This window comes from Acomys minous (assembly GCF_964271855.1).
Source record: "Acomys minous genome assembly, chromosome: 1".
Classification (NCBI taxonomy): domain Eukaryota; kingdom Metazoa; phylum Chordata; class Mammalia; order Rodentia; family Muridae; genus Acomys; species Acomys minous.
In genome coordinates this window covers 14,257,990-14,271,941 of record NC_140483.1, presented here as the reverse complement: position 1 = coordinate 14,271,941, position 13,952 = coordinate 14,257,990, and the positions used below count along the sequence as shown (strand labels likewise).

Sequence of the window (13,952 nt, the reverse complement as noted above, 5' to 3'; positions counted from 1 at the left end):
CAGCAAGTCCTTCTGGTTTTTTGTTTTGTTTCAAGACATAGTTTCTCTGTGTAGATCTGACTGACCTGGAACTCAGAGGTCCCCCTGCCTCTGCCTCCCCAAGTGCAAGAGTTACAGGCGTGCTCCCCCTTTTTCAGTGCTTTACATTTTGCTGTACTATAGAATGGAATTGTCCCCCCAAACCCATGTGTTAAAGCCTGGGTTCCCAGCGTGGCACTATGCAGAAGACTGAAACTTCTGGGGGGACTTCTAGTGACTTCGCAAATACTCTTGAAAAGCATACTACCTCACAGGCTCATCAGTCCAGCCTGAGAGCTAGAGAGGAAACAGCAGTTAGGAAACCTGCTCAAGGTCACTGAGGCAGCAAGCACCTCCCAGCCACCTGGCCCTACTACAGTGCTCTGGCATAGGCTCGCCTCCTGGACCATGATGCCTTGAGGTTGGACACCACAACTACTCACCTTTGTATTTCCCACAGCGCCTGATACACAAGGTAGTCCCTACCACTGAATGCAATTGAAGTGTGCTGCCACTTCAACTCAATAAAAAACATTCCTAGGCTGGAGGGCGTGCCCACTCTATGCTACACAAGAAGCTTACAGTCTTTTCAGTTTTAACGACTAAAACACTGCTACAGAATCCAAAATCCCAAAAAAGGGCTTCTGTCGTGAGTGGCACATGTATGGCAACTCGATTGCTTTGCGTGCAGAATCGACATCAAGAGATTTCGGAAGCATAATTTTTTGGTAAATGGGCAGCTGGTGATCGTTGGGCCCGGCGCCTGTGCAGTGTTGCAAAGATAGACAATGCTTGTGAGCTTCTCTGCTCAAGGGTCTATGTAGCTCGTAAATTAAAAGTTTGTAGCTTAAAAAAAAAAAAAAAAAAAAAAAAGAATCCAAAATCCCAGCCCTCGGGAGCAGTGGCAGGTGGATCTCCTTGAGTTCGAGGCCAGCCTGTTCTGATGTACGTAGTGAGTTCCAGGACAGCCAGGGCTATGCAGCTCTCAACCCTGTCTCAAAAACAAACAAGTAAACAGAGAGACTGCTATGTACTCTCAGACTGTTTCTCCTTAACTACCTTCGTATTTTTCTGTACCCGACAAGGCAGAGACTCTGTCCTCTGACCCTGTATACTTTCGTAGCAAGGGTAGCTGAACTGGCCTCAGGCTGTCCTTAGTGCTGGTCCTTCCTGGTGGCACGCACTTGGAGTCAAAGCACTTGGGAGGCTGAGGTAGGAGGACAGACAAAAAGCCAGCCTGAGCTACCTAGCAAATACGCAGTCCACCGTTCCCTTCCTTAAATTAAGGGAAAGAGAGGTCGAACGCTCTCAAGGGAGGAACACCCCGTTTTCTACTTTAAAATAACGACTGCCGTTTGCCCCGCATCTCCTCACGGTCACTGTGGAGCGACCAAGTGTAACCCATGTGCAGATAGCCTGGCCAACAGCGACCTGCAGGGTCGGACGCGCGCTCAGCCACCGCCCGGATCGCCCAAGTGTGGTTCACCTCAGGCGCCCGGGACTAACGCGGACCGCCACGAACTCCGCGGGACCGCGGGGGCCCCGGCAGAAAGCAGGGGTGAGCTCGCCCAGGGAGGGGCGCGCCGCCCTTAGCAAGCAGAAGACGCGGGAGGGGCGTGACCCACACGCCCGGGGGCGGGGCACCGGGCCCTTTCACGCCCGAGCCGCCTCGGCAGCGGAAGTTCCGGTGTCGGCGAGCGGAGGTGAGAGGTCAGCAGGAAGTCGATACGTGGCCGCCGCCTGTCCCCCGCCGAGGAGGCGCTGCGAGCGGAGATGGCGGCGCAGCTGAACGTAGAGCAACTCGAGGTGTCGCTCGACGGCCTCACGCTGAGCCCGGACTCTGAGGAACGGCCCGGCGCGGAGGGTGCTCCGCTGCTGCCGCCGCCGCCGCCGCCGCCGCCCTCGCACCCCGAGGCTGGACAGGGCTCGGGCGCCGCGGGGCAGCGGCGGGAGCCCGGGGAGGCGGCGGCTGAGGGCGCGGCCGAGGAGGCGCGGCGGATGGAGCAGCACTGGGGCTTCGGCCTGGAGGAGCTGTACGGCCTGGCGCTGCGCTTCTTCAAAAGTGAGCGGGTCACTCGCCTCTGCGGGGCCGCGGGCCGGCCATGCGTGCCCCACCCACCCGCGCTAGGCCGGGGTGACCGGAGCGCGGCTCCCGTCCTTGGTGGCACCCGGAGTTTGTCACTACCGGTCTGGCCCCTGGTCACACCCCCGAGGGACTCGGAACCCCGGTTTAGCAGCTCGCGTCGCCTGAAGTTGCTGGGGGCGTTATGCCTGGTCTTAAGTTCTCTGGTTTCCATGAGCTAGAGTGGAAGAAGGAGCGCGCGCTTCCAGGGGCTCCTATTCTGGGATGGATTTCTCTTTTTTTGTTGTTGCTCTTTATCGACCCCCCTCCCCCCGCAACCCCGTATCCCCGTGGCATACCACATCAAAGCGATTTAAAAAAAAAAACTTGCTTAAAGTGGAAGAAAATTGTATATGGTTCCCACACGTACCTTTTCTAGCCTTGAAAGCCGTGAGCATGGTCATGCCACGGTAGGGATGTGGCGAAGGATAAATTAAAATACTAAAGTTTATTCCATTTTGCTGTGTAAGTAAACAATGGCCACTGTGTTCTAATAACTTCTTAATGGTTATGAAATTTTACCTTGTGAGTGAATTCTGAAGAGTAAGGCCCAAACCTTCTCATTCTGTCTCTGTCTCTGTCTCTCTGTGTGTGTGTGTGTGTGTGTGTGTGTGTGCGCGCGCGCGTCTTGCGGTGGTTTTCCTCCTTTCTTCTTTTTTTAAATTGGGTGATTCATGTAGGTAAAGTCACAAGATTTGGTCAGTAGGAAAGAGCTTGACTAACAGTCGGATTCTTAAAGCTATTTGAGTCTTGAGTGGGAAAGCAAAAGGAGAGAGAGATATGAAACTTTAAAAGTGGTTGCTAGGTTCCACAAGCATTCCAGAACAAGCATATTTATGACAGTTTTCCCAGAGAAAGTACTTTCAAAGTACATATTTTACCAGCTGAAGCTGAGTTATTCATTGTAGTGATCCGTGTTGCAGTAGTTTTATTTTAAAATAACTTTAATTGTGCAAATTAGTGTTCCATGAAAATTCCCAGAACATTAAACGGTTACTCTACGTTCATTGTCTTTTTTTTTTAAGTTTACTCTTGAACTGTTCATTGCCGTTGCACAAGGAGTTGAGCCTTTGCTGTGTTCTAGTAGAATTGGGGAGTTGGTAATTAGGGTCACTTTATCTCCAGTCTCTGGCTCGATTTTAGAGTGTTGAAAATAAATACAAGACCACTGGTTTCTGTGCAGTTCATGTAGCAATGCTTGCCCTTAAAAGTTTATTTTTGGAACTTGCTTTTCAGTAACATAAACCGCAAGAAAAAAAGTAATGAACCAACTCAAAAATTTTTATTATTTCATGTCTGCCTATGTAGTGTGTGTGTGTGTGTGTGTCAGAGTCAGTGTGTGTCAGTGTCAGTATACATCCCCTGGAACTGGAGTCACAGGACTGCCTGACTTGCTTGCTGGGAATTGAACTGGAATCCTTGGGAAGAACATTATTCATTCTTAACCACTGAGATATGGCTTCAGACCCAGAAGAAGCAATTTTTAATCCTTGCTTTTGATGCATGGGTAACAAAACAAAACAAAAAAACCCAAAAAGGTAATTTCATCTGAGCCTGTCTTATGTGAAAATGATAGTATCTGCTTTAAGAGATTAAAACGCTAAGGATACTGTCACACATCTTTAATCTCAGAACTAGGGAGGCAAAGACAGGTGGAGCTCTGAATTTGAGGCCAGTCTGGTCTACATAGTGAGTACTGGGACAGCCCAAGCTATATAGTGAGAGCCTGTCTCAAAGCAAAACATAACTCCTAAACAAACTAATTTTTAAAAATGGGGGGGGGGTGCTGGAGAGAAGGCTCAGTAGTAGTTAAAAACACTGGCTGCTCTTCCATAGTACCCGGGTTCAATTCCCAGCACCCACATGGCAGCTCACAGCTGTCTGTAACTTGAGTTCCAGGGGGTAAGACATCCTCACACAGACATACATGCAGGCAGAATACCAATGCACACGAAATATAAATAAAAATTTAAGAGCACTGTCTTCCAGAGGTCCTGAGTTCAACTTCTGGTAACCATATTGGCTCACAACAATCTATACTGGGATCTGATGCCCTCTTAGGGCATGCAGGTGTACATGAGTGCTCATACACATAAAATAAATCTTTTTTTTTTTTTAAGAAAATTTTTAGCATTGCTTTGGGTCAGGAGCTTCAGTCTAAATAGCTGTTGGCATATAAAGTCCTAGAAATCTAACTTTGCTAGAATTAAGTTCTACATAAAGAAGAAGCTGGATTAGGTACACTAGATGACTCACATTTAAGATTTAGTGGTTTAAGGCTGGAGAGATGGCTCAGCGGTTAAGAGTACTGTCTGCTCTTCCAGAGGTCCTGAGTTCAATTCCCGGCAACTACGTGGTGGCTCACAACCATCTGTAATGTGATCTAATGTCCACTTCTGGCATAACAGGTGTACATGCAAATAGAGCACTCATATACAATAAATAAATAAAATCTTTAAAAAAAAAAAAAGAGATTTAGTGGTTTAAACCTGGCATGGTAGTGCACGCCTTTAATCCCAGCTGTGAGGAGATGGAGGCAGGTGGGTCTCTGAATTTGAGGTCAGCCTAGTCTACAGAGTGAGAACAGCAGGCTACGCAGAGAAACCCTGTCTTGAAAAATCAAAACAAAACAGATGAGTGGTCTAAACAGATTGTTTTAAATTGCCTTTTGAGGGGCAAGAGTCTTCAGAGAGCCCATATTGAGGGGCCTTACAGGAGAGTACATTGATAGTTTGCTCAATTCTTTTTTTTTTTTTTCTTTTGGTTTTTCAAGACAGGGTTTCTCTGTGTTATCTTGGTTGTCCTGGACTCACTCTGTAGACCAAGCTGGCCTCAAACTCAGCGGTCATGCCTCTGCCTCCCAAGGGCCGGGATTAAAGGTATGTTTGCTAGCACCACCTGGCTTTAATTTTTTGCTAGAGTGAAAGTGAAATGATTTGGGTTGGGGATGTAACTTAGGAATAAAGTGTTTGCTCACCATGCATAACATAACATACATAACAAAGGCCCTGAGTTCTACCCAAGGGGATGGGGTGTGTAAAATAATAGATGAAAATGTCTCTTAGGATGAAACAAACTGTAAGTTAGTGTTTTACTATCTAAATGTCAGGGATTTTTGTGTCCTTATTATGGGTAAGGGTTACTATTAGGATATTACGTGTGAATGGTACAATTCTTTTTGATCTTAATGAGCATGGAGTCAGATGACTCAAAGGGCCAGTTGACAACTGTAGCACAGTGGAGGTTGAGGAAATTGAGGGATGGGTCCTGGAGATGGAGAGAGGAGGAAACTGAGTTCAGATCCTGGAAGGACTTGATGAAGTTGTGAATAGTTTAGCCTTTTTGTTAGATGAACCAGTGAAGGGTTTTCCAAGGAGGAGAGAAAAGTGCTCTTAATTCTATTTTAGCAAGATTAAGCTGGACTTTCTTAGCTTTTTATGTTAAGGTCTTAAAGAATTCCAGAGCTTTATAATTATAGGATGGATTTAACTTGCGGAATTATATTTTGCTTTTGTTGAGTTGTTTAGGGTTTAGATTTTTCCTTCTCTAACAATTGCTGTGTTACATTAGTCTAGTAGATTGGTTGCATCCATTTGTGATTTAAAATTAGCGGTTGTCAGGCGGTCAGCAGTTACAGAGCAGGTGTTTACTAGATGTCAGATGAAAGCTGTATACACACAGGAGACTTCAATGTTATCTGCATCTCTTAAGTTAAGGGACCTGGCCCAGGCCACTCAGTTAGTCCTTGTAAGTGGCAGGGTTGGATCTCTGTCTGGTTTCAGACAGTTCTTCCCACTGCAGAAGATGAAACTAGATAGCACCCCTGCTTTCTGGTAATATACTGAGGGGAAGAACTTGGAAGTGCTATCTAGTTAATTTCTTGAATATTTTTGGCATGAAAATATTAAGGACTAGTGGAAAGATCCAAGTTGGTTTTGTTTGATTTAAACTTGTATGCCGCCATGTATGTATGTGTACCACTTGGTGCCTGGTGCCTGCAGAGGTCAGAAAAAGAAATCGAGTCTTTTGGAATTGGAGTTGCGGATGGTTTTGAGTTGCCATGTGAGTGCTGAGAATCAAACTTGAGTGCTCTGGAAGAGTAGCCAGTGCTATTTAACCCTAAGTCACCTGTCCAGCCTCCACATTGGCCCTTTAAAGCATTACCATGTTAAGGAAAAATTTAAATGTATTAAAAGAAATCAGTGTGAGCAGAACCAGAGAAATGGCATAGTAGTTAAGAGTGCTTGTTGCTCTTGTAGAGCGCGTAGTGTTTCACAGCTACCCAATTCCCGGTCCAGAGGGTATAGTGTCCTCTTCTGACCTTTGTTGAGTATGAGGCACAAATGTGGTACATGCACTACATTTGTTATTATATTATATAATAATAATATTATTATTATTGAGATAGGATATCTCTATTATATAGCTCTGGCCTCAATTCACAGAGATATGCCTACCTCTGCCTCCTGAGTGCTGGGATTAAAGGCAATACATTGCTGGCATGTAGCATGGTGATCTGTACAGGGGCTCTGATTATTAAGTTGAGTAAATATTAAAAAGATCTTATGTAGGATTAAAGGATATGTTGGTAAAGGGTTTGCAAAGCAAGCATGAGCACCTGAGTTCAGATCCCTAGTATCCGTGTGGAGGTGTGCCTATAATCCTAGCACTGCAGAGGTCAAGACATGAGGCTCTTTGGGACTTGATGGCCTATGGTAAGTCTAGACATAGCCACCGAGTTCCAGGTTCAGAGACACTGTCCCAAAAAAATAAGGTGGAGAGTGATAGAGGAAAAACACTGAACGTCAACTTTGAATCTCCACACGTGCATGTATATGTGTGTGAGCATGTATACAGGCATAGACACACAAACAGCTTAGTATTGAGCTTCACTGATTAAAATAACATTGTGAACGTTGTTCTCAGAATGCAGAAGGCGGCACTGAGTCCCCTGGAGCTGGAGTTACATATGGTTATGAGCTGCCCAGTGTGGGTTCAGGGAACTGAACTCCAGGCCTCTGGAAAAGCAGCACATGCTCTAAACCGCTGAGCCGTCTTCTTGGCCCCACAGTTTGTCTCTCAAAAAATATTTGGTGGGCTGTGCTAAAGATGGCTCAGTGATTAAGAATCTATACTAGTCTTGTAGAGGACCAGAGCTGTATTCCCGCCACTAAGAGGAGGTGCCTCCCAACAGCTTGTAACTCCAGCTCCTGGGGGGGAGGGGTCCAAAGCCTCTCACCTACACAGGCACATGCATGTACATACAGTTAAAAATGAATACGTTTTTCAAAGTTCAGGGTTTTGGCAGTTGCAGGGGACTTGAGTGAGATTACTTGTGGGTAAAAGATCTTGCTGTGCATGCCTGGAGACCTGACATAGAGGTGGAAGGAGGAAACACACACATGCACACAGATAGTAATTAAGTTCCCTTTCCAGTCCCTTCTCTAGAAGCCTCTCAACAGCTGTGGCAGTGAGTAGTACAGGGAGTAGATGCCAACCACTCCTAGTCCTCATCTCCATTTTGTGACTTCTTGAGATCTTTTTCTGGGCATCCATGTACAGTGTATTATAAAACTCCATGTCATTGAAGTGCTAAAGATGGTGTGCAGTGTGTCTGTTTGTTAATGGGGGCGGACTTAGAATTTAGAATTGGTAGATGGACGTGGTAGCGCATGCCTTGAATCCCAGCACTTGGGAGGCAGAGGCAGGCATATCTCTCTGTAAGAGACCAGCCTAGTCTCAGCCAAGGAGGGGAAAAGAATTTAGAATTAGTGAAATATTTGTATAGGTTTGATTTTTTTATTTTATGTGCGTTTGTGTTTTGCCTGCATGTACATCTGTGTGTGGGTCTTGGATCTTGAAGTTACAGTTGTGAGCTGCCATGTGGTTGCTGGGAATTGAACTCAGGGACTCTGGAAGAGCCGTCAGTGCTCGTAACCACTGAGCCATCTCTCCAGCCTCCTTCTTATCAATTCTTGATAATGTCTAGCTTTTTAAAATCTGATGATATGTTAGCATATTTACAATCTCTTTGATTAGTGAAGTTGAATACCCTTTTATAGATGTTTATTGGCAACCTCTGTGTCCTTTGTCTCTCCCCCCCCCCAAGCTTCCTGTTCATATAGTTGTATTCATGTTCTTACTTTTTTGTTGTTTTTGTTTTGAGACATGGTTTATTTATGTAGCCTTAGCTGTCCTCGAACTCAGACCAGGCTGGTTTCAAACTGGTAGAAATCTGTCTGTCTCTGCCTTCTGAGTGCTGAGATTAAAGGTGTGTGTTTTGTTTTGTTTTGCTTTTGGGTTTCATAAGTAGTTTTATTTTGATTACTACTATGTGTATGGATGAAACTTGTACATGGTTTATACTTTATATTTATTTGCTTTACTTTTATACTTATATTATCAGTGGGGACAGTGTAATGACATGTGTGGTCAGAGAACAACTTGAGGGGGTCCACTCTTTCCTTCCACTATGTGAACTCTATGAATCAAACTCAGGCTGTCAGATTATCTGTGGAGCCATCTAGCCAGCTGGGTTTTTTTAATTTGATAGTCCATATTTACTGGAATTAATTTAAACTATTTTGAATATATATATCATAGTGGGGGTAGGTTACTTAAAGATTTTCTGTTTACCTGGAACCCAGTTGTATAGTTTTTGTATAGTTACTTCTTATCAAACTGTCTTATTCTGCTTTACTTTTTTCTTTTATTTATTTTTCAGAGACACAGTCTCACTCTGTAGTCTAGGCTGTGCAGCTTTCACTATCCTCAAACTCATGGTGATCCTTCTGCCTTAGCTGGGTTTACTGATGTGTGTCATCACCCTTGATTTTGCCTTCTTTCTTAATTGCCAAGTTGAAGCAGACCAGAGTCAATGATAAGTTAAACAAAGAACCACAGAGGTAGCGTTAATAATAATATACTGTTAGCCTGACACGGCGATGTAACCTTCCTTTTATTGATTAAACTAAGAAGTAACTCATCCCACAGCTCAGAAGTACCTAAGATGAGATTTAAACCTGTCCATCTGATTCTGAAGCCCGTGCCAAAACATCACACAGCTTAGTAGAGTACATATACAGCCTTTCAAAGTATATGTAATTTGTTAATGCATGATCTTATCAAGGGGGTGAAAGTTGTTTTTTAAGAATCATTTTTAGCTTCTTATGGTGGCAGAGGCAGGCAAATCTCTTGAGTTTCTAGCCAGCCTACCTCTGCATAATGAGTCCCAGGCCAGCCAATGCTACATAGTGAGACCTTGTTTCACAAACAATAACAATAAAAATAGCATTTAAAAGTTATGTATATTTTTCAATGTATGTCTACTGTCCAAATGATACTGTTGATGTGCCTGTCTGCAGTTTGACAGATGTATTTTTTATAGTAACTTTAACACAAATAATGATAGTTGTTCAACAAAAATAGTAATAATTCAAACGAGCTGGGTGGTGGTGGTGCATGCCTTTAATCCCAGCAGTTGGGAGGCAGAGGCAAGAGAATCTCTGAGTTCGAGGCCAGCCTGGTCTACAGAGTGAGTTCCAGAACAGTCAGGACTACACAGAGAAACTGTGTCTCAAAAAACCAAAACCAAAACAAAGTCAAGCGGGGTATAGTGACACATCCCTGCAGTGCAGTATTTAGGGCCTGAATCAGGAGGACTGAAATTGAGACCTGCCTGGGCTGCATAAAAAGCTGTTAATTTAATGGCATATCCTAATAAATATTTATTATTAGGCTTAAAATTATTACAGTGGTATTATTTAACCCACTTCACAATCAATAAAGACACAGACACCTGATATATTTTAACATAGCCTTATCACCTGGGGCATGGCAGATATTAACCCCTAAGCTACTTTCCATGTTCTCCCAGCCTCCATCCCATGCCATCTGCTTCTAATAATTTCTGTTTGGACTACTCTCATCCATAATCCCAAAATACATGTTAAGGTTGTTCATCTGGGCCATTTCTTTCCATGTGGAAATTGAGAGTTCCTCCTCTGGGCCCACGTGAGGGCCTGTCCTGTGGTGATGCTCCTCCTCCCTCCTCTGGTCCCATCTGCCTCTCCTTGTCAAGATCCTTCTCTCCCAAAGCCCTTGAACACTGGCCATACCTACCCCATTCTGCCCTGCCCAGGGTTAGGCATTTTTATCAGCCAATCAGAAATAATTTCCTTGGCAAGGTTAAACAGCAATACCTGGGATACGTGACATTCTGCTCATAAACAGTAAGAATCTCGAGGCAGGGGTGCAATTAACAAATACAAAGCACCAGACCATACTCCAACACATGACTTAAAGACAAAAAATGAAGAGTGGGAGGAAGAAGAGAAAATCTTCAATAAAGAATTTATATTTTAGGGCCTAACTATTAAAATCTAGTAAATAAAAAAATAATATGTTAAGATTATTAATAATATTAATATTAATAATAAACATGCTTTCTTTGTTATAGGCAGTTATTGATACTCTCTATAGCAAAGCTTCAAAGCATTTCCAATGCTGGAAACTGTATTTTACCAATACCAATTGTTTTCTTTAAATTTCTTTTCTTTCAGTAAAAGGTGGCAAAGCCTTTCATCCAACTTATGAAGAAAAATTGAAGTTTGTGGCACTGCATAAGCAGGTTCTCTTGGGCCCGTATAACCCAGACACTTGCCCTGAGGTTGGATTCTTTGATGTGCTGGGGAATGACAGGAGGTAAGTGTGTTCTTATTTAGTAGGCGTAATAGTAATTGTTAAAGACAGAAGTAGTGAACCTCTTAGCTCAACATAACAACTGAAACATTCATTTTGCTCAAAATCCTATTGTTGAAGACATTTACTTATCTGGTTATGAATATAAAACAAGTAAATTTCATGACTCTAAGTAATATTAAAAGCAACCATTTAAAACACATGCTACTGGGGCTAGAGAGATGGCTCATCTGGTAAGACCACTAGCTGCTCTTCCAGCGGGAACTGGATTTGATTCTCAGCACCCACAAATAGCTATAATTTGAGTTTCAGAGTTTCTGATGCCCCCTCTTCTGTCCTCCAAGCACACTTGGCACCAGGCTTATGAGTGGCGCACAAGTAAACACAGGCAAAATGCCCATAGGCATAAAACTAAATAAAAAAATAAAACACATACTATTGATTTCCTTATAGAGACATACAGAATTGTGCCAGAAAAATGGAATATTTTTTGTTCAGTTGGAGCTAATAATATATAAAGAAAATAAAATACAGATTGCTTTTTGACAAGTGTAAATAATCAAAATATGTTTATATTTTGATTGTTTATGGCATCTTATTTAATATATCAATATAGGTTTGCTGAAACTTGAGGTTTTGAACTTTTTGTTTCTAGTAAAAGCATACCTCATTGAGTTTTTCATCTGTAGCTTTAATTGAATAAGATTCTCATTCTGCTGCGGGAAGGAAGGTAACCTTTTGTATTCTCTGCAGGAGAGAATGGGCAGCCCTGGGAAACATGTCCAAAGAGGATGCCATGGTCGAGTTTGTGAAGCTCCTGAACAGGTGCTGCCCTCTCCTCTCAGCATATGTCGCATCCCACAGAATAGAGAAGGAAGAAGAGGAAAAAAGAAGGTGATGTTACAGGGCGTGGTGGCACACAGTGTGGGGCCATTGTGCACTGATGCCTTTGCTGTGAGGAGCATGTGTGCTGGCTCAGATATCTTACGTCCTTTTGTTCCTTGCTTCCACTTTTTGTTGCATTATTTAAGAACTCCTCATGGGAGCAGGTCTTCATAGACACTTTGAGGGAAGTGGGCCTGCTTTCTTCTCATTATACCCTTAAAATGGGCCTCCCATCCACAGCAGTGACAGTCTCATTGTGTAGCCCAGGGTGGCCTCCAGAGTGCTGGGTTATGCATGTGGACCTCCGCACCTGGCTACTTTTGTCCTGCTGCAGTAAGCTTTTAAGGAGTTCAACCGTTAAGCTGGGCCTTTAATCCCAGCACTCAGGGGGCAGAGGCAAGTGGATCGCTGTGAGTTTGAGACCAGCCTGGTCTACACAGTGAGTCCAGGGCAGGCAAGGCTACACAGAGAAACCCTGTCTCGAAAAACCAAAAAAAGAAAAAAAAAAAAGACCTTGAACCATAAATGCATTCCGTCCTCTATTCCGACATACCGTTTGCTTCTGTCTTCTAGAGTATTCCTATTCCGTTTTTGTGTTTTTTAGCTGTGCTGCATGGACATACATTTGCCGTATTAATACTTTCCAGCATTTGGAATAGACACTACAGAGCTCACTGTGTTTCTGAAATTCTCTGTTGTTAGATCTTGGCTTGGCATGCTGCCACCCAGTCCTCTCATCTGCCCCTCCCCCATTATTATTTTGAAGGTTTTGTTTTGTTACTTTGTTTTTTCCAGACAGGGTTTCTCTGTGTAGCTCTGGTTGTCCTGAAACTCACTTTGTACACCAGGCTGGCCTCAAACTTAGAGATCTGCCTGTCTCTGCCTCTCAATTGTTGGAATTAAAGGCATGTACCGCCATGCCCTGCACCCCCAATCCCCTTTTAAAGACAAGATTTCACTGTGTATCTCTGGCTGGCTTAGAATTCAGGGAACTGCCTGCCTCTGCCTCCCCAGTTCCAAGAACCACCATGCTAGGCTCAGACTAGATACTGACTGAAAATGGAATAACAGAAAGTCATTTGTGTACTTGTACATTGTTGAGTCAGATGTAATGTCTTTGAAAGTTGCCTGTTTTGATTCTTGCTTTTATTTTGTTTTGTCATTAAAGACTATGGAAGCACCCATCTAATAATTAATCTTGATGCAGTTAGGTATGTTGTGAGATTGACTCCATATTTTAAGTTAAAAAAATTTTTTTTACAAATACATTTATATTATTATAAGTACAATAAACTATATATTTTAAGTTTTTACCATAAGGAAGTTTATGTGTTTCAAATTTTGACAGGTTGCTATACTCTGAAAAGACTTTTGTCTTATTTTTCACTGGAAAATGAAATCTAAATGATTCAGAAATAAGATTCACTGCAGCATTGATTCTCTTTGCCCTGTACCTTGTAGGAAGGCAGAGGAGGAGCGAAGGCAGCGTGAAGAGGAGGAGCGAGAGCGGCTGCAGAAGGAAGAGGAGGAGCGGAGGCGAGAGGAGGAGGAGCGGCTGAGGCGGGAGGAAGAAGAGAGGAGGCGGATAGAAGAAGAGAGGCTTCGGCTAGAACAGCAAAAGTGAGCTCTCTCACCAGTGGGAACCAGGCTTCCACCCTGTGTGCTGGGCTCTGCCTGTGTCTTAGAGTGTTCTGTCACTGCCTGGGAGGTAGACTTGTGTTACTTCCTTTTTCATTTTTACCAATGATTTGTGGTTTTATCGAAGATTGTGTTGAAATTTGGAGTTAGCTTGTAAAACCTAGAGACTAGAACAGCACTGAGGCTGCTCACTTGCTGTCCTGGGTCTAGTGTCTTTTAAGTTCTCACCATCTCTTACCTTCTTAGTCTGTCTCTTTGTTCTCACTGCTGTCCGCAGTTTCTGTCTGCTTTGTCTTACATAAGGCTGTCTCACCGGGAATTTTGTGATCTATTTTCCATGTATCTGAGAGAGCGGCTAGAATCTGAGGTCCAGTTTAAAATTCTGAGGATATAAAGCCTAGCTAACTCAGTGTGTGTCAGGTAGCCATTCCCAACCTCGTACAGGACATGGGAGCTGAAACTTCCTCCTTTAGCCCTGTCTCAAAAGGACAGCTGGAGATAAAAGGGAAACACAGGCAAGAGGGCCCGGGGTTCCAGGGATGGCTGGCAAAAGAGTCACTCCAGAAAACTTGAGGTACGTGGGGTTCTC

General features: G+C 43.7%; 1 protein-coding gene across 1 annotated transcript in view; it reads left to right on the top strand.

The window, feature by feature from the left end:
* Positions 1 to 1,705: 1,705 nt before the first annotated feature.
* Positions 1,706 to 13,952, top strand: part of ACBD3 (acyl-CoA binding domain containing 3) — a 30,829-nt gene continuing 18,582 nt past the window's right edge. The window contains exons 1-4 of the mRNA XM_084793876.1: positions 1,706 to 2,080; positions 10,702 to 10,843; positions 11,594 to 11,734; positions 13,187 to 13,345. Of these exons, the coding sequence (XP_084650002.1) occupies positions 1,792 to 2,080; positions 10,702 to 10,843; positions 11,594 to 11,734; positions 13,187 to 13,345 (731 nt within the window). The 5' untranslated portion in view covers positions 1,706 to 1,791. The remainder of the gene's footprint in view (positions 2,081 to 10,701; positions 10,844 to 11,593; positions 11,735 to 13,186; positions 13,346 to 13,952) is intronic.